This window comes from Lingula anatina, chromosome 3 (genome assembly GCF_051362555.1).
Source record: "Lingula anatina isolate TDL-2025a chromosome 3, LinAna3.0, whole genome shotgun sequence".
Classification (NCBI taxonomy): Eukaryota; Metazoa; Brachiopoda; class Lingulata; order Lingulida; family Lingulidae; genus Lingula; species Lingula anatina.
The window spans coordinates 3,214,797-3,238,834 of NC_141769.1; the positions used below are offsets into that span (position 1 = coordinate 3,214,797).

At 35.2% G+C, this 24,038-nt stretch overlaps 4 protein-coding genes across 9 annotated transcripts in view; 3 read left to right on the forward strand and 1 right to left on the reverse strand.

Annotated features, from left to right (window-relative positions):
- The first annotated feature begins 1,606 nt into the window (after positions 1-1,606).
- On the forward strand, positions 1,607-7,504 carry LOC106171612 (uncharacterized). The gene is made up of 11 exons (XM_013552082.2): positions 1,607-1,936; positions 2,294-2,642; positions 2,875-2,980; positions 3,514-3,587; positions 3,882-3,948; positions 4,199-4,277; positions 4,486-4,554; positions 5,365-5,436; positions 5,759-5,897; positions 6,061-6,148; positions 6,326-7,504. The coding sequence occupies exons 1-11, from the start codon at positions 1,905-1,907 to the stop codon at positions 6,412-6,414; spliced, it is 1,164 nt and encodes a 387-aa protein (XP_013407536.2). The 5' UTR covers positions 1,607-1,904; the 3' UTR covers positions 6,415-7,504.
- On the reverse strand, positions 6,609-8,059 carry LOC106171706 (dolichol phosphate-mannose biosynthesis regulatory protein). Of its 2 annotated transcripts, XM_013552187.2 has the most exons (4): positions 7,997-8,052; positions 7,768-7,857; positions 7,365-7,467; positions 6,609-6,984 (listed from the first exon to the last, which is right to left on the reverse strand). In XM_013552187.2, exons 1-4 carry the CDS (start codon positions 7,997-7,999, stop codon positions 6,929-6,931), a joined length of 252 nt encoding a protein of 83 aa, XP_013407641.2. In that variant the 5' UTR covers positions 8,000-8,052; the 3' UTR covers positions 6,609-6,928. The 2 variants fall into 2 exon arrangements, with proteins under 2 accessions (XP_013407641.2, XP_086864851.1); XM_087008725.1 differs by lacking the exon at positions 6,609-6,984 and having other exon boundaries at positions 7,297-7,467; positions 7,997-8,059.
- LOC106178687 (exonuclease mut-7 homolog) lies at positions 8,060-22,630 on the forward strand. Of its 2 annotated transcripts, XM_087008723.1 has the most exons (19): positions 8,060-8,236; positions 9,053-9,171; positions 9,408-9,474; positions 9,907-10,021; positions 10,287-10,701; positions 10,986-11,039; positions 11,486-11,625; positions 11,967-12,070; positions 12,347-12,420; positions 17,354-17,547; positions 17,785-17,944; positions 18,119-18,430; positions 18,898-19,038; positions 19,412-19,541; positions 19,850-20,052; positions 20,521-20,688; positions 20,946-20,999; positions 21,480-21,611; positions 22,012-22,630. In XM_087008723.1, exons 1-19 carry the CDS (start codon positions 8,140-8,142, stop codon positions 22,396-22,398), a joined length of 3,066 nt encoding a protein of 1,021 aa, XP_086864849.1. In that variant the 5' UTR covers positions 8,060-8,139; the 3' UTR covers positions 22,399-22,630. The 2 variants fall into 2 exon arrangements, with proteins under 2 accessions (XP_086864849.1, XP_013417547.2); XM_013562093.2 differs by lacking the exon at positions 22,012-22,630 and having other exon boundaries at positions 20,521-20,572; positions 21,480-21,616.
- A 562-nt stretch (positions 22,631-23,192) lies between these two features.
- Positions 23,193-24,038, forward strand: part of LOC106175351 (ras GTPase-activating protein nGAP) — a 112,419-nt gene continuing 111,573 nt past the window's right edge. For 2 of the 4 annotated variants that reach the window (XM_087009597.1, XM_087009598.1), the window contains exon 1: positions 23,193-23,511. In XM_087009597.1, coding sequence (XP_086865723.1) covers positions 23,451-23,511 — 61 coding nt within the window. In that variant the 5' untranslated portion in view covers positions 23,193-23,450. The remainder of the gene's footprint in view (positions 23,512-24,038) is intronic. The other 2 variants (XM_087009595.1, XM_087009596.1) reach the window with 1 other exon arrangement.

Below are 24,038 nucleotides of genomic sequence, written 5' to 3' on the forward strand. Positions count from 1 at the left end.
CCCGATTATGCTGATTTTCGAACTCAACCTGCATTTTAGTAAGATTGACCACTCCTGTGAGTATAATTACAATTGGCCAATCCGTTTTTCTTATATTGTGTTATCAGTGTTGTATTTATATTGAAAATAGTGAAAAAAAAGCATAAATTCCCTAAAAATGGCCCAATCTTGCTGATTTTCTAACTTGACCTGCGTATTATGAATATTCATCAGTTCTGTAAGTTTCAAGTCAAAAGGTAAAATGGTTTTCCACTTATCGTGTTATCGGTGCTGCATATATGCTGAAAAAAGTGAAAAAACAGCATAAATTCCCTAAAAGTGACCCGATCATGCTGATTTTCGAACTTGACCTGCGTATTATGAATATTCATCAGTTCTGTAAGTTTCAAGTCAAAAGGTAAAATGGTTTTCCACTTATCGTGTTATCGGTGCTGCATATATGCTGAAAAAAGTGAAAAAACAGCATAAATTCCCTAAAAGTGACCCGATCATGCTGATTTTCGAACTTGACCTGCGTATTATGAATATTCATCAGTTCTGCAAGTTTCAAGTCAAAAGGTAAAATGGTTTTCCACTTATCGTGTTATCGGTAAAAGTGCACGGCGACGACGACGGCGACGACGGCGACGACGACAGACGCAGATGATGGCTATATGTACAGACACATCTGTGTCTGTACATAAAAAATAATCTGGGAGCCACTTGACAATCATTGTGTATCAGTTTAATGACCAAGACCCCAACATTTGAAGTGGTCGGTTTTTAGAAATGACAGGCCGCGGATGTGAAGCCGACACGACCCCCCTCCTTGGCGTGGGATTCGGGGCCCCGAAAAAAATTGGTAGGGGCCTATTTTAGAGGGACAACGGTGCCATTTGGTAAGCTTTAGAACTATGATTCAGCTAGTCAAATTGTTATTTCGAAAGGGAACCACTGGTGTGATTTTTTTCAGAAATCAAAGGGTAAGGGGGGGGGGGTCAGGACTCCCCTGGCACCCCCCTAAATCCGCCACTGTTATTATTAATTTCAAAGAAATTACTGCCCCGTTTGTTAATTTGGAGCCATACTATTTTTACATTTTGAGCATTTTCCACTCTAAACTATTATTGATAATTGTTAATTACTGCTACTGAGAACTTGAGAGCATAACTAGAAAAGCACTCCGAGAGCGCAGACCGCCAAGGCAGCAATTTTTATTATTATTATTATTGATCCGGATCAATACCACAAAACTAATGATCTGTTCCTTGTCCCACTTCTGGCAGTTCCTGATAATTTAGGCTAATCAAAATCGGTCCATAACATTTTGAGTTATGTTGATGACAGACAGACAGAAAGACAGACAGACAAACAAGCAAATAAACAGGCGTGAGAACATAACCTCCTTGGCGGAAGTAATAACCCTAATCTCAAGCAGATATTGATATCAACAATTCAACAAAGGCACTAGCAATGGAAACTCTCCCTTGCTTTTTGTCTCTCTTTCTACAGGTGAACTTTGCTAAACTGTCTGCATGATGGTAGAGTATATTATCAGAAGGGGGTCCATTGTTTGCTGAAGGTAATATATATCCTTTTTAAACGGAATTCCGTACCATTGTTAAATTTTAGTGAGTAAATCTCCCATTTGTAATTTTGCCACTCTGCATTCGCCAGTAATGTTTTGTGAATATTTATACCCTATTGTGTAATCTTTATAGCCTTAGATCAAACATAAACCTCCGAAATGTTATAAAATTACTACTTTCAGATCTATCAAATCCCCCTGTCAAAGAAAAATTGAAATAATATATTCAGAGATAACGTAAAATTATTTTGTATTCTCGTAACGTCGTCAACTCAAGCACGTCTTGGTCATTGTATAATCGGCGGTTAGGAGCTATACATTTTAAAGATCAGAAAAAATGGCGGAAACTCCAAACATTCGAGTTACAAGGTAAGGTTTCGCCTGTGTACCCGCTTGTCCCTTGTAAGGCCTTGGGTCAGCTCATTTACCCTTAATCAAACTTATTTTAATTCCAATACTGTTTGAAACCCACAAGTTTTATGAGTTTAGTAAATTTAGTAAATCAGCATCACGAAATTCTTCGAAAATTCAACAATTTGTCAGCCATTTAGCCCACCATAAAACTTCAATATATTTTCGAAGTATTGCGTTATGACTTTGAGAAGTGCTTATGCGATTAAAATAGATTAGACTGGCAGTTCATTTACTAATTTAACGATTAATACATGCCTTTAAGTGCAAAATGACGATTGAAATAGAGAAATGGTGAATATATATTTACTCCAGATCATCTTCAAAGGCCCTTGACGGATCTGGTTCAGGAGCCAGGGTTTCTTCCAGACTACAGACCACGCAGAGTGAACCCAGGTCTGGGTCAACTTCAAGACCATCAAGGACAGCCAGGTCCACCTCAGCTTCCAAACAACAGAGTAAAACCAGAGCTAATTCAACCCCCATGTCACAGAGTGGTGCCAAGTCAGGTTCAACACCCAAGTCAGACATTGACATCGAACCAAGTTCACAGTCTGACACAGTGACCAAAACTACAAAGAGCTCATTAAAGAGAGCGCATTCTCCAGTTACTGAAAAAGCCCAGGTGGAAATAGCTGTTGAAGATACAGAGTCTGAAGTTGAGGTATTTTTTGAAGGAATATTATTTTTGTAGAAAGATATAATGAAGATCTTTCAGGAATGAATTGAAAAGTGAATTGAAAATAAATCAGGGAAGTGAGCAATGTAAAAATCATAACAAATTGCACATTACAATACACTTATTACAATTATTTTTATTGCTATTTAATAATTAATTGCAAAAACACACAAGGATTAAAGATTCTCCTTTAAAGACTTTATAAAATCCATTTCAGGAGCCAGAGAGAAAGAGGCGCACCACAACAGGACACCTCACCAAAAGACGATCAAGTTTTGTGAGAGGAAGAATTAATAAACCATTGAGTGCACTTACATCTGCAGGTATTGTATTTCAGAATATTTAATATATTTATATTTGGATTTGTATTAAGGTTATTAATTAATTGTTATGTAAGTAATTTTTTAGTTCAGGTCATCACATCTTCAAGTGGTGAAATGATACGTTTGTTAGCTCAGCTCGCCAAATATGGTTGCCGGGCTGTATCCTCCCCAGGGAGGTGAGAGCGACTATAGAGTGCAACAGGGCCAAAAATGACCAGGCTTCTCTGACTTAAATAAATTTCATTTAAAAATAAATAAATAAATAAAAAGTATATATATATATGTGTAACTTCCAAGCTTTGGGTTGCAATATTTCAATAAAGATTATTATTATAAACAGCTGTGATTGTTAAATAAAAAGCATTTAGCATTTGTATGTTGAAGTTTATGTACAATTTTTTTAACATAATTATTTTAAGTGATTTAAGGTAATAACTTCTTTAAACCTGTGATTTTCCCCCCAAATATATTTGTTCTAGTATGTTGAATATAATGCACAGAATTGCAGTGATTCAGTAATTTTTTTTTTCTAGAACTATGTGTTGGTATTCCTTCCGAGCTCCCTGGAGAAGAAAGACTAAGTAGATTAACGAAGGAATGCCTTGAGGTAATATGATATCATATTCTTAACTTTGCTGATAAGTTGCCTAAGGCCCCATTCAGAATAGGGGACTAACTAGTCTCAGGGTCAAATATGGCCGACCCACCTGAATACTTCCCCACAGGATATCTGTTCAATGTCTATAAGCAGATTAGTCAGCAAGCTTTGTAGTGTGTTGCCATATTTGACCCTCCAACTAGTTAGATCCCTATTCTGAATGGGGCCTTAATCATCAATAAAAACCCTTCCCCAATGACAAGTTTACAAAATCTTTATTTGGCATGTATACTCTTCCTTTAGTTCACACTGCAGAAGCTGAGTGAAGAGTTTTCAGATCTGGATGGAGTACAGCAGTTTGAAGTTCAAGGTAAATGTAACAAACACATCAGTCATGATTTGAGTACATGACATATTTTGACCAACTAACTTAAAAAACAAAACAAATATTGAATACTATAAGAAAGAACAATATACCTGGTGCAGTATCTTAAGTTAATATTGATAGCAATATTTCTCATAATTTGTAGCTGGTGGTAGTATTGCTGTGTCTAATTATTTTTTAGGTTTTTGTGATAAGTAGTATTATTGTTATCATTTTTTATGCAAAATCTTTACAGTTCGTGATGCAGTGGCTGGGGTTATATCAAAGTTGGAGACTAGTGGTAAATTTAGCCGTGCATGCAACAAAGGCAAAAGGCAAGTGTGGCTTCATTGTGCTGTCTCTTTCTTGTTGTTGCTGTTTTATTATTATGTCTTCAAAACTTATTTTTGTAAGATAACATTTAATCTTTAAATTAGTCCAGTTCTATTGTTGTAAAGTATATTTGCTTAGAAAACTTTTAATAAAAATGGTGAAGGGAGCAAATTTGGTTGGGCTTGAGTAATATTATTGTTTTTGTTGCAGATGTTTACCCAATCCAGTGAATAGTGAGATTGAACAAGCAGCATCTGAGTATCAGGGTCACATTGACAGGTGAGGCATGTTCATAGGTAAATTATATTAACTGTTCTGGGGTCATGTTGGAGGGACAGGTGGTTCCATTGGCACACAAAGAATGCTGTCATATTGTGTGATTTAATGCTGGTATTGTTGTGTTGTGCAAAATAAATATATAAATGAACAATGATAACAGACATACACATATGCAGGTTAACCTATGGGCGGCCAAAAGGGCAAAAATTCATGTCGTCGATTCAGTTATGTTTCATCGATTCACTGCCTTCCTATCAATTCAGTTTCAAGTTTAAACGATCCTATCATAAATTCAGCATCTATTTTCGTCAATTCAGTTGTCAAACATTTCTATGCCGATCGATCGATGAATGATGAAGTGATGTTACAGGATCGACGAGAACAGTTAGACGATCGACGAGAATAGTTAGACGATCGACGAGAATAGTTACACGATCGATGAAAATAGTGACAGCATTGGTTTGAATACACCGTTGATGAGCAATGTTTGACAATTGAATTGACGAATATAGATGCTTGATTTATAATAGGGTCCTTTAAACTTGAAACTGAATCAATGGGAAGGCAGTGAATCGATGAAACATAACTGAATCGACGACATGAATTTTTGCCCTTTTGGCCACCCATACTAACCAGGAATGTTTCTGTTATGCTCCTTCGTAAGGTCAAAATGTTTCATTGAAATAGGCCGTTTTATGCTTGTAGTCGTTTAGAAAATAAAAAAATTTAAATCGATTTCTCAAAACTGATGATGTTTTCATATTCAAAGATGCTTTTCGAACAATTACTCAGAGTTTATATTACCTTCAGATTGCAGGCAGAAGATGCTACATGGGCTCAGTTGATGAAAGAAAGAGAAGATGCTGCAGCTCAAATGGAACAGTAAGGACATGATGGTTCAATGTCATAAAGTCAATTATTAATTGAAGGCAAACTTTTAATTGAATATTTGTTTTATGAGTTGTATTTTTGCATCTTTTTGTCTAAATCCAAGCAATGCTCACAACTTAATAGGTGCAAAAAAAAAAAAAAAAAAAAAAAAAAAAAAAAGATTTCTTCAAAATTAAGGTCAAATACACTTGTAAATCAACTTATAAATCTTCTCTGACCTAAATCCATTGTATATATGTATGGTATTTGAATGATGGAAGAAATTCCTACAGTACTCTTGTTTTTATTCAACACATCAAAATTTCAACTTCAGACAAGCAAAAGAGATGGTGTTGCCACCAGAGCATCCTTCCACACTGTCAAGACAGCAGAAACAGCTTCTAGATGGAAAACTAAACTTGGATCACATGCTTCAGAGCCTGCAGACTTTGGGAGAAAGGACCCAGTTACAGGTAAAGATGTGGAGAATTTTATTTATTTTTTTTTTTCATCAAGTAAATTACACCCAAGTTGACCAGGAAGTGTTTTACCTGATAACCTGGTACATCAAGATACTTTGTATTGTATATATTGGCAGGGAAATAACATGAATCCATACTTTTCATATTTAAACAGATAGATCAACTAATGAAGACAGCAAATTATCAGAAGGAATTCCAAAATGTGGCCAAGGCTTTTTACAGAGACCAAGCAAATATGTTGGGTAGGTATTCATTTTTTTAAAATCATCTTTCACTATTGTTCACAATATCTGACAACATTTAAGTTTTGTTAATTGCACGCATGAAAAAAATTGAAAAACAAGACTTTTGAGTTAGATTCTACAGAATTTTCCCCATTTTATGCTGATAAAAAATCAAGTCATGCTTTACTGCTTCAGGAACCAAAGCTTTTGATGGAGTAGAGCAGTTGCAAGATGCGAGGGTTTTACTGCAGAGTGCTGCCTCAGCTGCAACACCAAAATTGTGAGCTATCACAGATAAACTTTAGAAAGAGATGCAATACTAACACTGCTATGGTGGTTGTTATAACAAAAGAAGATCAGCAGTTTGCAGATATATGGACAAGGCATCAATATTTAAATTGGATGCATAAAATGTGGGGCAACGGTTTTGCTCTTTACAACATTAATGTGAAATTGGGTCAATTGAATTACATGATCATGTATGCGCAACTTTATTTATTTACAGGAGAATGAAAATAATAAAAAACATGTATATACAATGCAGAAAAAGATTACAAATATTGTACAGTATATGGTCTTTTGTCATGTCAATGTATCCCCCAGTGCATTTTTGACATTTTTAAACATATTCTTTTTCTGTTTATGGATACGGAATAGAGTATTGAACTCTCCTCATTTCTCCATTTTCTTAATGGTTTATGATATCCCCATGGTGAAATCTACCTTTTAGAAGGTAATACATTTATACTGTTTATCACTGTTACAATTTTTGCATTTTTACTTTCTACAGGCTTCATTTCAGTTTGTCTTCTCCTTGGACTTGCTTTTTAACCTGGCAACTGCTATGAATGCACCTAGAAAAAGAAATTATACAAAATGATTTAAATTATACATAATTGTACAAAATATAAAAGCATGACCAAAGTATCTGTTAGCCGGTTACCAATTATTCTGTAGCCTGTGGTGAGCATTGCCAGCAAATTACCATTTCACATTGAAGGTACCACAGAGGAACTATTTTACGCATGTCTTTTGTAATAAAATATTTCTGTACAACATGAACTGCATGACTGAATGTAATTGTTACTTGCAAGATAAGATTTAGTAACTGAGTAATTCTTTTAGACAGGAACTCACTAAAAAAAGAGACTACAATTATGTGTTACTCAATTTGTCAGGTTATGAAGAATCTTGTCAACTACAAATAAAATGAGATGAAAGATACAACACATACATAGAACAACTAAAAGGAGCACCCCTGCAGCCACTGGTATGGTGACTGCATAAATTCTGTCTGGGAAAAAATTCTGCGCCACATGGTCTGAGTCAACAAATGGCTAAAAATAAATAAATAAAATGATCATTATAAACAGGCCTTTTTTGTTGGTTCATTCATTGGAAACTATCGTTCATTCAATGGAAACTAAAACTACTTAAAACTTATATGAGAATTACTACTATATTTATTATGGTTTCTATTACAAAGCTACTTGCCAGCCCAGACTTAATTTTTTTGATAATGATACCATGATCTATTAAACAATCAAAATTTCAAATAAAAAAGTGAGATCTTGGCAACGGGCGTGGAATTATCACATGGAATGAATACGGGTTTATTATGAGAGTCTACCACATACCAGTATCACCAACCACAACGTATAGTAGGTAAATATTACTCCTGACAAACCAACAATGCCCACACCAACCACCTGGTCCGCACCTGTAGCCTACAAATTAAAATGAAAATTATTTTCATTTAAACTGTGCACTAAAGATAAATAACCACCAAGTGTTAAAACAATTTGAATTTGATGAAAACGTCCAACACAAAAGCACTAACAACTGACACTTGTCTTGTCTTCCTACCATTTCTATTGACCTTGGCCTTTTTGTCCACGTCCTTATATCAAATCACTTTTCATTGGATCATTTCCTGTTTCAAAAAGATCATCCTATCAAATTCCTTGTTGCAAGCGCAAAATAAGCATGGAGGTTGTGTTCATCGAGAAATGATAATTTTAACACATTTAATCGCATTTTTCGTCAGATACGCCATGGAGAAATTTTTAGGAAAACCTAGAGGTCGAGGTAAAGGTAGAGGAAGAGGTAAATTGAATGAATGGCTTGAAAATGACTTGAAAACGGTGTAGATAGCAAATGCTGTGTTGGAGCAACGTGCGTGTCTCGCAGTTGAACTTGGAAATAGCACGACCTTTCATGCGTAAATTAGCACTCCTATTTACGGTCTCTGATATCTCCTGTTGGTGAAGTTAAGGTTGACTTGCAGTTGAGGAATCTGAACTATAAAAAACTTGCATGTTAATGAAATGCTGAGGCTGTTGTTGTTGATATAAGTTTTTACAGCCTGAACAGAAACTAAATCTCTCTATTGAACACACTCGAGAAGGCGGCAGACCGAAAGCACCCTTAAAACCTCATTTGTTAATTTCCATTCGGTTAATGGAGATACATGAATCTTTTTGCCCAAAACTTTGCCCTGTTATTTTTTTCCTTTCTTCATGGCTTCATGGATGAGATTTTTCCGACTTTTTGGGAGCCCAAAATATCAATGGCTTAGGTGGCCTTTTCATAAAATATCTGTCTCATCCCTGTGACTTTCTAACAGCGATACCACCAGATTATCAGTAACAATAGTCTTATTTATGGAAGAGAGTGACCAAAAAAAAAAAAGACATTTATAAGATACAATGGATTTTGCTATGGAAAGCAATACATAAAGTTACAAAGTTCTAAGAAATTTATCACACTTCAACATTAAAAAAGATTTATGTTTATTATATGGAAAGATACTGTCTATCAGACAACTAGGAAGCCCAATATTAAGAGGCTGGTTTGTTAATGATTGTTATTATGCAGCTGTATTAATTATATACATTGATGATTTTTTGTCTCTATTTTTAGGAATAAGTTCCATTAAAAATCTCCAAGAACTAAGTGCTAGAGTTGTTGTAACAAAACCTGGGGTGTGCCCACAGCAGACATTGGACAAAGAACATCCTGAAGCTTTAGGACAGCAAGGGGTAAGACTTAATACAGGGTTTATAGCTGGGGCTCTATGCTTTGTAAAATTGAATTTAGGAAAATTGCAGTTGCTCTGAGTATAGTTTAAAATTCAGCATTATCTGAAATGGGAGAATTATCTGAAAATTGATTTTGTGTTGATTATGTTTGAAATTTTCACAAGTAGCAACAATTGAACTGTTGTGTTGAAGAGCTTTATTTGTTTTGTAACTGAATATTTTTCCTTATTTTTTAGATGTGTGGAAAATTGGAAGATACAACTGTGAGCCGGCAAGCACAACCCCAGCAGTATAGAAATTCAGGTATTTTAAGTCGCTGTCATGTGGTAAAGTAAAAACTTGCCTAGTGGTAGAGTTGAAAAAATACATTTATATGAAAATTAAATTTCAAAATCATATTTTTATTCATACAACAGTGGAATATTCTGCTATGTAGACTTGTGTGTTTATATAGGGAGATATTGTCAGGTGTTTTCTATCGCAAGTATATCAGTTGGGATGAGGAATAAGGAAATAAAGAAAAAAAAAAATCACATTTTCATTCATACACCAGTAGAATTTTCTACTATGTAGACTTGTATGTCTAAATAGGAAGGTATTGTCTGGTGTGTTCTTTGTATATAGACTGCAAGTATATCAGTTGAGATGAGGAAGAAATAAAGAAAAAAATGCCAAATGAGACCATTTACATGAAACCTTTAATGAAAAATTTACTGATTTTCTGCATTTCCCTAGGTAACTTGAATAGGGCACTACTGAAGAAGGGCAACCCTAATGTCAATGTTGGATGGATGGAATCAGTGTTGCAGAAGAAGATTGGCAATTCAGATATGGTATCAGAGGAACAAAAGTATGTGTAGCATATAGAACTTGTGTTTAAATGCTTTTACATTGTAAACATTACTAGTATATTATAAATTATGAATTAATTGATGAATAAAAGTTATTCAGTTGTGCTCTGATGCAAAGACGTTTTTTTTTTCAAAATTTATCATATTCTGTTTCTCATAAAAACTATTTAAAACTGTTATTATTATTATTATTATTTTTTCATTTTATATTTCAAATATTACTCACATTTAGCCGTTTGAGATAAATTTTAAAATCCTTTTCAGGTCTTTAGACAAAAGCGTTCTTGTAGAGCTGGAAAAGCTTTGGAAAGAGACAAAAGACAGAGATAAGCTTAAAAGCACAATAAGCCAAATTTGTCAGAGAACTTTTAGCACCTCAGAAAACCCCTACCTGACTGTTATCTTTTTAGTAGAAAATTGTGAAGATTTACGTGCAGGCAAAACTGTCTCTCTCTCTTTTATGGTGATGAGAGAGTTTGAAAAATGGGCAAAAGACAATGGCAGCCAGTTTGAGCACTTGTTAAACAATGGTTTAAAACTAAAAGCATTCAGGCTTGTAACAACTTTTCACATGCTTCTGTTTGATCCTGTTGTGAAGTCTTTTTGCCTAAGACATTCTGGGAATGACTATTTTGTGCCATATGTGAAGGTCTTCATTTCTCAGGGAAAGGATAAAGAGGTATTTAAACTTCCATTAACATTTATGGATTTTAAAGTTTAAATTTATCAGGTATGTTTTTTTACACTCTGTTTGCATTATGATTTGATCGATGCTGTATGCTGTCATTGTTTCATTGATATATTGGAAAAGTAAGATATGCAGAAGCATTAACATAATTAGATTGATTTTTCTACACTATTCTTGTTCAAAATGGTACAAGTACCTTCATGAATATAGTTACGATATTTTGCCATGTATTATTTTTTTCCTTTGCTTGATGTTCTGTATGTACATATTTCAAGGCTGCCACTGTTGCTTCTAAACTAAACCTGCAGAGCCATTTTGGAATAGAGGAGGTAAGTTTTAGAATTTACTGGGCAAAAGGTGGTTACATGTAAGTCTGTCTGTGACAGATTTGTCATTTGCAGACTGGGTGATCCATATATTGTATAGTTTATTTGAATGGTAGTAAGGGGTCATGTAAAAGGAAATTGGTCAGGTTTTGATATAAAATGCACAATAAATTTTTGTGAAGTTATGTACTAAAAGGTGTTATGAGATAAAAAGTGTTTCAATATCAGATATCTGTGTAACACTGAATGAATTTTTACAAGTTAGAATTTTTCTCCAACAATTTGAATTTAGAGAAAAGCTTTGAATATGGTTAAATTTGCACGTGTAGTAGATAGAATATAGATAATCTTACAGTAATGGTCCCAGATGATAAAAACCATTAAAGAAAATCAACTTTCAAATGACTGTGAGACCTGATATCTCAAAGAATTGGTAATTTCTCTTACAGATTATTGTTCCTCTCCTTCTACAAGACAAGGTGAATATAATAGAAAATTATGTATTTCGAGACAAGCAGCAGCAGGAAAATGTGGTAGCCTTACTAGACAGGATGTGTGATCGCAGTTTTGATTTGGAAGACCTACTAAGGTGATTAAAACAAAGACGGATGTCATCCTCTTGGAAATATAGGACAGTTTACAAGACCTGTATCTACTTGATACTCAAAGAAAGTCTCAGTTTGCATGATCCATAGACAACCTTTGCTTGATGATTGCTTCATGCAATTTAGATGTGATCAAGTTAGCAGAGAAAATGCAAAGTTACAGTCTACGGATCTATGCAATTTTTTTTTCGCACATGAACATAAATATCTCTGCTTAATGGTTTATCCTGTCTTATTGATACTAAGTATCTATACAAAGTTTTATTGAATGAATATTAAGTTGATAGAAATTGATTTATGATCTGAACATTGTTCTTGTTTTCAGCAAGTCTGGAATTTCAAGATCGAAGATAAAACGTGACAAACTGCATCCTAAAGTTCTAAGCAAGTTGGCCATCAGGTTAATGAAGCTGTACCAGATTCCTCCAGGTATGTATTGTATATGAATGGCATCTGCATATGTATGTTGCTCCATTCAGAATAAGTCCGAGGGTCAAATATGGCCGACCCTCTTGAATACATCCCCATGGGATATCTATTCAGTGTCTATTAATGGATTAGATGGCAAGCTTTGTAGTGGGTCGACATAAGTTTGACCCTCGGACTAGTTAGTCCCCTATTCTGAATGTTGAAAATTATAATTGTACATAAAATGCTGCATGTTAGATTGACCCAGTTCAAGATGCATTGTATATTTAACTTCAGAGTTGTGTCCAAACATTTGTAATGCTAGAAGCCTTGGTGGATTGAAGTTTCTCATGTACAAACGGTATATTGAGGTATGACTTTGTTTTTTCCTGCTAATTAAAAAAAAATGTTTTTAAAGAATTGCAATTTGTATTTTTGATCAAACTGTATTTTTGCATGTATATAAGCACAGGCTTCAAACAACTGCGCATGTGCGAAAAGTGCGCTGTTTAATGAACAAGTTGGTGAAATTGACAAAGCCTGCCGGCGTTTACCGTCTGGTTGATTTTATTGTACCACCAGCGTAGGCGCTGGCGGTACACATGGTTTTGGTCCCGACCCGTATGTTCCGCCGGCTCCGCCGGCTCCTGCGGCTCCGCCGGCTCCTGCGGCTCCTGCGGCTCCGCCGCCAAGTCACCGTTACCGCTTCTCCTCCTAGACGGTAAGGGCCTCCATACCCATCTCTTGGATTTAGGTCACCTATAATCTCAACTCGTTCCACGTAAAATTTGGGCTTTGTCGGTATTGGGGTCTAGGTGTGGCACTCATTGCAATGCACCCTTGTCCAAAAATGGCAAAATTAAATGCTAATTATCTCCCCTACAGAAGGAATTATGGGAAAAATTTCTACAGACAGCTTTCCAAAAGTCATATGTGTAGATTTCAAATATGCCCTTGGATTTGACCTTTGACCTTTATTTTAAGGTCAAACGGGCCAAAATTTTCAAAAAAACAAAATTTTTGCCGAAAAAAAAATTATTTGCGGTCTTATTCAGACACCACACAGACTTAACTAATAATATTAATGGAAAGTGTTACCCTTCAGGTCATCTTTCATCTCCGTGAATTTGGGGTCAATCGGTGCATTTTCACGGGAGTAGCGGCCATAAGATATCGAAACTGAAAACTGTCTCTAATTCGGGAACCGTTAATGCTAGACACCCATTCTTTTTTGCATTTTGTAGAGCATGTAAAGCCCAACACTGGAGGTGGTCTCCGTTTTTTTGTATTCCATACGGTTTTCGAGTTACGCTGTATCAAAAAGTACATATTGGTGGTGAAAGCAAAATGTGCCGTACGGTAATGGATAATAAATTTTGAACTCCGTAAAAATAAAACATAAGGCTTGGCAAAGCAGACAACTTGTGGTCAAAAATGACATTATTTCATCAAATTTGAACATCTGGAACTTCAGAGCACCTCCCATTTCAAGAATTTTGACCAAAATGACCTTTTCTTTATTTTAATTAATTTTTTTTGTAGGAAATTTATGGCACATTATGGTAACTCCAAAATTATAACATTTAGTCCCTTATATCTCCAAAACTGGCAGAGATAGGTCCATAGTTACTATTGAACTTGAATAGGAAGTCATATACTGGCAATCTAAATGTGACCTTAAAATTGACCTTTGACCTACTTTTCACCATGAACTGAACTTTGCAAATTTTGCTTCCTTTTTATCTCCAAAACTGGCAGAGATAGGTCCATAGTTTCTATTGAACTTGAATAGGAAGTCACATACTGGCAATCTAAATGTGACCTTAAAATTGACCTTTGACCTACTTTTCACCATGAACTGAACTTTGCAAATTTTGCTTCCCTTTTATCTCCAAAACTGGCAGAGATAGGTCCATAGTTACTATTGAAGTTGAATAGGAAGTCATATACTGGCAATCTAAATGTGACCTTAAAATTGACCTTTGACCTACTTTTCACCATGAACTGAACTTTGCAAATTTTGATTCCCTTTTATCTCCAAAACTGGCAGAGATAGGTCCATAGTTACTATTGAAGTTGAATAGGAAGTCATATACTGGCAATCTAAATGTGACCTTAAAATTGACCTTTGACCTACTTTTCACCATGAACTGAACTTTGCAAATTTTGCTTCCCTTTTATCTCCAAAACTGGCAGAGATAGGTCCATAGTTACTATTGAAGTTGAATAGGAAGTCATATACTGGCAGTCTAAATGTGACCTTAAAATTGACCTTTGACCTACTTTTCACCATGAACTGAACTTTGCAAATTTTGATTCCCTTTTATCTCCAAAACTGGCAGAGATAGGTCCATAGTTACTATTGAAGTTGAATAGGAAGTCATATACTGGCAATCCAAATGTGACCTTAAAATTGACCTTTGACCTACTTTTCACCAAGAACTGAACTTTGCAAATTTTGCTTCCCTTTTATCTCCAAAACTGGCAGAGATAGGTCCATAGTTACTATTGAAGTTGAATAGGAAGACATATACTGGCAATCTAAATGTGACCTTAAAATTGACCTTTGACCTACTTTTCACCATGAACTGAACTTTGCAAATTTTGCTTCCCTTTTATCTCCAAAACTGGCAGAGATAGGTCCATAGTCTCTATTGAACTTGAACAGGAAGTCATAAACTGGCAATCTACATGTGACCTTAAAATTGACCTTTGACCTACTTTTCACCATGAACTGAACTTTGCAAATTTTGATTCCCTTTTATCTCCAAAACTGGCAGAGATAGGTCCATAGTCTCTATTGAAGTTGAATAGGAAGTCATATACTGGCAATCTTAAAGTGACCTTAAAATTGACCTTTGACCTACTTTTCACCATGAACTGAACTTTGCATAGTTTGCTTCCCCTTTATCTCCAAAACTGGCAGAGATAGGTTCATAGTTACTATTGAACGTGAATAGGAAGTCATAAACTGGCAATCTACATGTGACCTTAAAATTGACCTTTGACCTACTTTTCACCATGAACTGAACTTTGCAAATTTTGCTTCCCTTTTATCTCCAAAACTGGCAGAGATAGGTCCATAGTTACTATTGAAGTTGAATAGGAAGTCATATACTGGCAATCTAAATGTGACCTTAAAATTGACCTTTGACCTACTTTTCACCATGAACTGAACTTTGCAAATTTTGATTCCCTTTTATCTCCAAAACTGGCAGAGATAGGTCCATAGTTACTATTGAAGTTGAATAGGAAGTCATATACTGGCAATCTAAATGTGACCTTAAAATTGACCTTTGACCTACTTTTCACCATGAACTGAACTTTGCAAATTTTGCTTCCCTTTTATCTCCAAAACTGGCAGAGATAGGTCCATAGTTACTATTGAAGTTGAATAGGAAGTCATATACTGGCAGTCTAAATGTGACCTTAAAATTGACCTTTGACCTACTTTTCACCATGAACTGAACTTTGCAAATTTTGATTCCCTTTTATCTCCAAAACTGGCAGAGATAGGTCCATAGTTACTATTGAAGTTGAATAGGAAGTCATATACTGGCAATCCAAATGTGACCTTAAAATTGACCTTTGACCTACTTTTCACCAAGAACTGAACTTTGCAAATTTTGCTTCCCTTTTATCTCCAAAACTGGCAGAGATAGGTCCATAGTTACTATTGAAGTTGAATAGGAAGACATATACTGGCAATCTAAATGTGACCTTAAAATTGACCTTTGACCTACTTTTCACCATGAACTGAACTTTGCAAATTTTGCTTCCCTTTTATCTCCAAAACTGGCAGAGATAGGTCCATAGTCTCTATTGAACTTGAACAGGAAGTCATAAACTGGCAATCTACATGTGACCTTAAAATTGACCTTTGACCTACTTTTCACCATGAACTGAACTTTGCAAATTTTGATTCCCTTTTATCTCCAAAACTGGCAGAGATAGGTCCATAGTCTCTATTGAAGTTGAATAGGAAGTCATATACTGGCAATCTTAAAGTGACCTTAAAATTGACCTTTGACCTACTTTTCACCATGAACTGAACTTTGCATAGTTTGCTTCCCCTTTATCTCCAAAACTGGCAGAGATAGGTTCATAGTTACTATTGAACGTGAATAGGAAGTCATATACTGGCAATCTAAGTGTGACCTTGAAATTGACCTTTGACCTACTTATTATCATGAACTGAACTCTGCTAATTTCTTTCTCTTTTAACTCCAAACCTGGCAGAGATAGGCCCATAGTTACTATTGAAGTTGAATAGGAAGTCATATACTGGCAATTTACTGTGACCTTGGAATTGACCTTTGACCTACCTTGCGATGAACTTAACTTTGATTGTACCATTTTTAGTAATATATATATTTTTTGCATATTTTGAAAATTCTTGTTGATTGCATTTTTACAGCTTGTCAAGCACAAGACTGGTGGCTGTGTTCCTTATTTTGTATATGTGGGGGTCTATATGAATGCGCTTGCTCCAGCTGGTGGTACAATATTCGGAGGCGGTATCGCCTCTCTGATCCTCTAGTTTCATTAGCTCTCTGGTGTCTTTTTGAAAGTTTATATTAGAAATGTTCTATTGATTTTATGTTATAAAAAGTAAATCCGTCTGAATTGCTTAGAAAAGCATTTATTTTACCTTCATTTTAAGGGGATTCCCATTGTATTTATAGTGTTATATGTGGCCCCAATGGGGATTTTCACACCTCCCCCACTCTTGATTAATAAAATTCTTCATCTGGAGGATTGTAAATTATATTGCAAAATACATTGAAAATCGTAGGAAGGTTAACTGCAGATAATGTTGCGAGGATATTCTTAACAGTGGGGGAACTCGGCCAATATAAAATTTTTAACTTTGTTTTACGATTTTGGAGCGCCTGTTCTAATTTTTGAAAGTGAGGCAATGGAACCAAACAATGCGATACAATTTGTAATCTCGTAAAAATTGCTATTTTTATATAAAGGTTATAGCATGGAGTACATCGAAATGCGACTTGTTTATTATTATGATCTTAAATAATTATTAATATAAAACAAACGATTTAATACGTTCTTAACGTTAGCCTATTTATTAGCTTAATTGATTTTTTTTCGTATTTGGAGATTAAAAACACAAAAGTTGTCTGGTTTCATGCACTACGTTTCGTTCGTGTGCTATGTATATATGCAAATACATGGCTTAATGCAGTTGCAGTTGTGCAAAAAAAAAAGTAAAAAATTAAGACATTGTCACTTTCTGTAAACTGCTTTTAAAATTTGCATATTTTGATTAATCGTTTCCAATTTCAGCAATCTTTGACTGGAGAAATTTGGAATGAACTGGTTGAAGGAGCTGTGACCACTGACTTTCTAAAGGAACAATTAATTGATCTTTTAATTGGTTACAATGAGGTGTCAGAGGCAGTAAAGTGGGCAAGATATTACAACATTGACTATGAAAAACTGCCTGAGCATTTACGAGATACTATGGCTAATGCAGCATAGTAAGGAGAATCACTAAAATATGATTTTGGGGGATTTCCAATTTTAATTCATCTGAGCCTTTTTATTTTATTACATATTAACTAAAGGCGCATCAGGTTTTATGTAAAACACAGTTGACTTATGACTCATTATCTACATCTGTCTTCTTCCTGGAATCCAAACTTGATTGGATATTATTAAAACTCTTCTGAGTGTTGTGTTTGTAGAAGATATTGATGACGATTTCTGATTTACAGCTCCAGCCCTGAAGCAGAGAGTGCCGATTGGGACAGTGAATGTTACAGTGAGAAGGAAGTTGAGGATGCTGCGTACTACGCCCTGGACTTCCCAGAGGAGAACATCATATTTGTGGATAACAGGAGAGATTTTTTACAACACATCAGAGAAATATCACAGGTAAGTCCTCTTTGGGCCATATTTCTGCTCCCATTTGGATAACCATAATATTATGTACTGAATAATGCATTTGTTTTTAAGAAGTTCATAATTACTGGTTTTTAACAAATTTATGATATGTATTAGATGTATGTTGCACCTTTCACTTTCATGTAACACTTTGTCCACCTCCAGCCTGGAAACATCATCGGCATGGATGCGGAGTGGAGACCATCATTTGGAGCATCCACACCACAACGCATGGCCTTATTCCAGCTGGCCACTCAGCATGTCATCATTCTCCTGGACATGTTGGCGTTGACCGAAAGACTGACCGCTGAGGATTGGAAGCAGTTTGCCGTCACCGTGTTTGCTAATGACCAAGTATTAAAACTCGGCTATGGCTTTGGCTCAGACCTTCAAATGTTGGTGAAAAAGATCCCCTCCATGCAGGAGCCTCTGCTGAGTACCAAGAGAATGGTGGACTTGCAGACTCTTCATGCTAGAGTGAGTGGCCAGTGCACAAATCATGTGGAAGGATTTATATTTGAGACTGTTAAAATTTAAAGAGTATTTTTAGACAGCTCACATTAAATGGCATTTTATTTTTATGCTGAAATATGACAAATATATATGATGAAACGGCTAGTGGAAAATAAAATAATTGTTTGTAATACTTTGGGTATAAGGGTGGCAAATGGTGTCATAACTTTCTTTCTTTTTATATCTTCGATAAGACACTTCATATCCAGTGCCTTTTTTCACACACCATCTCATTTGAATATCAAAACAAAGTCTTTGGTTGCTGCTAATAATATACTAGTAACATTTAATGTGTACCAAAACTGTATGCAGCTTTACCCATATTTCAGTGCATTGAAATTTCTTAATTTTCCACTCCTTATATTAATATTTGAGTAACTGTTATTGAAATTTTAAGATTTAATGAGAGTGTTGTTGGATTAATTTTCCAGATAGAAAAATCAATGCCAAAGGAACGGGTTCCCAACTTCAGTGGCATGGAAGAGAATGATAGTGATGATGACAAGGTTGTAGAAGATTCTGGAAGTGCAAGTGCTGCCCCCTGCAGTGAGAAGTCATATACAGTTATAAAGGTTGGTCTTTTTACATGGTATGACCCACAGAAAAAAATGTTATAATTTTGATGCCAAAATTGAAAAATTCTTAGGAAATGTAGACACAGTGCCACATGGGCAATTTTGGTGATAGTTTTACTTGGTTCAATAAAATTTTTCTTTACCTAAACCCTTAGGAATGAAAAAAAAATGCTTAAGAAAATCATTCCTTATGTAAACCCTTTCATATTTTTAATTTTCATATTTAATTTTGAAATTAATAAAAAATGCTGTCAATTTCTTCTGTCACATATTGTCATGTTTGGATTCTGTTAAAGGTTGGACTGTGAAATGATGAAATAGACAACATGATAACTCATCAGTTAATGTAAAACATTGTGTTATGTTGCAGACCTTCAAGACAGAAGAGCGTGGCCTGAGTGACCTGGTCAGACAGTGCCTTGGCAAGCCACTGAACAAGTCACAGCAGATGTCAGACTGGGAGAGGCGACCACTCAGACCTGCTCAGATCACTTACGCTGGTGGGTTCCTTTTTGTGTATGTTGCATTTGACTTAGAATGGATGATTTTGTGTTACAGCAGTCTGCTTAATTTAAAAGCCACACTGGTAGTTATCTTGTTTTGTTTAAATATTTTAAAAACCAACACAGATTTAACGGAAGGTTGGATTTTAGTGACAGTCAGTTTGATTAAACCAATTTAATTTTTAATCTTATCATGTGCAATCTAGATGTTTGTTATGGTTTTCATTACAATCAATGACTTGGGAGAAAAACTTCATATTTGGTCAAATGTGTTATCAGTGAAAATAATTTGGCTTGTATTTCAGCCTTGGATGCCTATGTGCTGTTGGAAGTGTATCAGGTTTTGACATCTAAGATCACTGCCTATGGACTGAAAGTGAATCCTGAACCAAACATTCCTATTGGTAATGTAAAGGGAAGCAAAAAGTCTCGCCAGCAAAGAAAGCAAGATCATGTCAGAGAAAAACGGAAAGAGTTAGCTTCACAAACTGCAGAGCATCAAGATCAGGTACCATATTGTTATAGTTGATGCTTATGTACAGCTTAGAAATATATTTCACTACTCAATATTGATTTAGATGGGATTTTGTTTATAAGTCAAAGAATGTGGTAGATATTTTTAAAGAATTCAATTTAATCATATCAATTTTGGAGTGAAGTGAAGCAGACAGAGAAGTAATTCACGTGTTCAAAATAACTAGGTACATTTTTAAAAGCAAATGTAAATCAAATGCCTGTATAGCCTAGTATTTTTAAATTATTCCATGCAAAACTGTTTAAGTTGACTTCTATCAGTAACCTTATAAAAGAAACAATATCTGTGAAACTGCCATCATAAGACCAAAATAAAATGATTCTGATATTTTAACAAAGAACAAATGTTTTCCCAACATTTTACTAAACTAAGTACATCTCTAAGTACACACTGTATAAAGGTACTCATTATTATAGTTTATAATATATTTATATATTGTAGACAGCCAGAGAAGGTCGTTCCACTGCCACCCCCAGGCCTGCCATAACACCAGGTGAGCTTCAGCTGGTTGTAGATAATGTGTTAGGTGGCTTAGGGAGACAGCTCCGCTGTTGTGGAGTTGATGTGGTTATGTTAAAGGATCATGAAGACCACAGTGAAGCCATTGAGGTGAGAGAGCCAGTCCTGGAAATCCACATGTCATCATTTTATTGGGTGGCTGTTATTGGGTGTAAAACTGGAAATGTGTATAATTTTTTGTGCTCCAATATGTTTAAAGAAATTATAGTTACGCTTTACTATTAGTCACTAGTATTTTTTAAGCTGAGACTGTATTTTGAAGCAACCTAAAACGGGTAATAACAATATGGTACTGTAAACAAGAATGACAAAGGATGTACAATGTTTTCATGTTTTCTTTCCTCCAGATTTCCAGAAAACAAAATAGAATCATTCTCACGTCAGGAGAACCCTACAAGATGGTAAATAATATAATAATAATATAATAGTATTTTAGAAATATGATTTTAATTGAAAATCATAAGGGATGTTTCAAGAGATGTTGAGTGAAAACTTTTTGTGCCAGAAACAAGCACAATGAAATTATTGTGAAAAGAAATATTTTGAATTACAATGGATTACTTATCATTCATTGAGATATTGAGTTTGGGAGTTTTGAATATTTTTGCTGGATAGATTATAAAAAGATAATAGTAATAATGTATTGTAATTGTAAATAAATATAATTTACAGTATTTCTCATCTTTTAATAAAGTTTTTTGTACCAACAGTTTTATTGGCAGACCACCATGTTGTGATATATACATGTGTAATACTTTTTTAAAAATCTATAGTCAACAACTTCGACAATATTTGTGTTCCATTAGGTACTGTCAGACCATGTTATCACTGACTGTATGAAAAAAAAAAGAATATTCACAATAAGATTCGTTATTTTTTAGATCAGAGGACACGTTGGGGAGGATATGTGCTACAACGTTGCATGTGATGTATCAAAAAGGGAACAAGTTGTGGACGTTTTACAGCATTTTAATGTGATAGTCATGCAGCGAGATATATTCAGCCGTTGTCAGGTATGAATATAATTATTATTGTGAATGGGTAATTTAGTTTCAGTGATGTAGAAAAGTATTTTAAAAAGAGGTAATTTGCTGTTTTCTTGTGATTGTAAAACAAAGATATGTTACATTTAACACATGTGAAACAATAAGGTGTTGATGCCCAATTTCTTTTTGTGTTGTGGGAAGAGGGGGGCTATATAAAGTGACAGGGAAGAACATGTGAAAGAGAGTAAGGACCCCTCAAAGTGATTGGGTACAGCTTCATCACTTAAGTATTCCACTTAATAAATAACAGGTCTTAATCTAACTGGTAACCATTGTTTGTTACAGTATCAAGATAGATCAGGCACTACTCTAAACTGCTCCTTCAATCTGGAATGCTCTTATGACTACATTTATGCTTATCTTTTAGGTGTGTAATGGAAGCAACTATATCAAAATTCCACAAGCAGCAATGAAGGCAGCATGGCTGAGGAAAAAGGCGCTCAGCCAACACATTCCTTCTCCTGGCTCACCAAACACACTCCGCCTAGATCCTCACATGAGGCACTGTGAGAAAGAACTGGCTCATCTTGGCATTTTCCTATCAGATGTAACTATACAGGACACAGGGAGCACCCTAATGGTTGAAACTGTACCAGAGGGCATTTTAAACAGCATGGAGTACTTTTATGGGTGTGGAACTTGTGGCAAAGTATTCTGGGAAGGACCCCATTTTGAAAGGACATGTAACCAGTTCAGTCACGTTTTACAAGATTCTAAAACAAATGGGCCTAAAACTGTGTATGATGCTGTATGACAGATTTTATTTACTCCTATTTCTTAGTGATAATGCCATGTATTAATATGATGCCCTCTATGACTTTCAAATCTGGACTTACATATCGTTTTAGTATTGAATTTGATTTTAATTCCATTTTTATGTACAGACAGTGTTTCAGACCACTGTTTGTTTGTAAATATATTACCTCTGTTGGCTGGTGTTGGCACCTTGCACTTTTACGTGTTAAGGCAATAAACGAATAACTATGTGTATTTTTATCCTCAAACTTTCCAATATGCATGTTGAACTCGCATCAAGTTGGAAGTTTTGGTCCTAATAAGTAGACTGATTTTGACCACAACATTTTCAGATCTATATATTTATATAAAGTCCACTGCAATTTTATAGATTCACTGTTTTTGTCATTATTTAAATAATCACCCCTACTCTTATAAAGGAATATTATACCACAGCTAGTACCTCCTTTTTTCCTTTTCTGTTTCATGTAAATTATTTACTTAAATTATTTATTGAATTTTCCTGATCATTTTCCGTTAAGGAGCTTTCTCTCTCTCTCTCTCTCTCTCTCTCTCTCTCTCTCTTGCACAAACATGCACACTTATATGTTTCTGTTTGTGAATTTGTTTTTTTTTTTTTTTTTTTTTTTAAAGAGCATGTTTGATTTTATAAAGTGCGTTAATTGTGACCCCCCAAATAGAGCCCCCAGAATCTAGGTCATCTCGTGACCCAATTTGTCGATTACAGCAGGTAAATAAATAAACGTGTTGTGGGAATGACTAATCGGGGGTTAAGTGTCACCGACCCATTAATCTCTTCCGTGAGCGGTAGAAAGTTAACAGTTCTTCTCTCCTCGATAGGAAAAAGTCGTTATTTTAAAAGAAATCTGACTCTTTAAAAATAGGTCAGGTCGATTGATATCGCTACGCTCGACAGCTGGTGGTAAACTCAAAATGGCGCAGAAAGAGGAAACACGGCGTACTGAATCCATGAAGAATTAAACTCATGTTTTGTTGGAATTGAGGATTTATACAGATAACCGGCGGAATATACAATTGACAGAAGTGAATATGGACGGAAATGCTAAAATGCCCTTTCCAAGTCGCATAGAAGGCTGGTTAAATGTTTGGGGTGAGTAACGCTATCAGAAACTGGAATCTAACTGAATACTTGTCCATTGACAAGGGTTAATTTAACCGGCGGATCGCAGTATTACTTAATACCAGTTACAGTAACCTGTGTTTTAAACAGAATTTTGCAGTAATTAATAAAATATATTTAAAAAACTATCGAATGTCAGTTTCGACAGCAGGAAGTCGCCGGTTTCCTTCAGACACATTTACTTAAAAGTTTTGTTTACAACTGCTTAAACTGAAGTTAAGAAAGCTCCGTACTCTAATTTTTGACATCAGGTCCATTCTGTCAGTGTTCTAAACGTTGTTGTTACTCTGCTTGTGTATTAAATCGCTATCACCATGTCTTGGGAAGTAATATAAAGGTTACAGGGCATTTTTAAGCCCTGGGTGGAAAATTCCATTCCGTACATACAATCAAGAAGATATATCATTAACTTATTCCCTCTAGGGTTGACTAACTAGTAGGTACAATAATACATCAGCTGTAAAAGCCCGGAACTGTTTATGGTCGATAACCCTTTG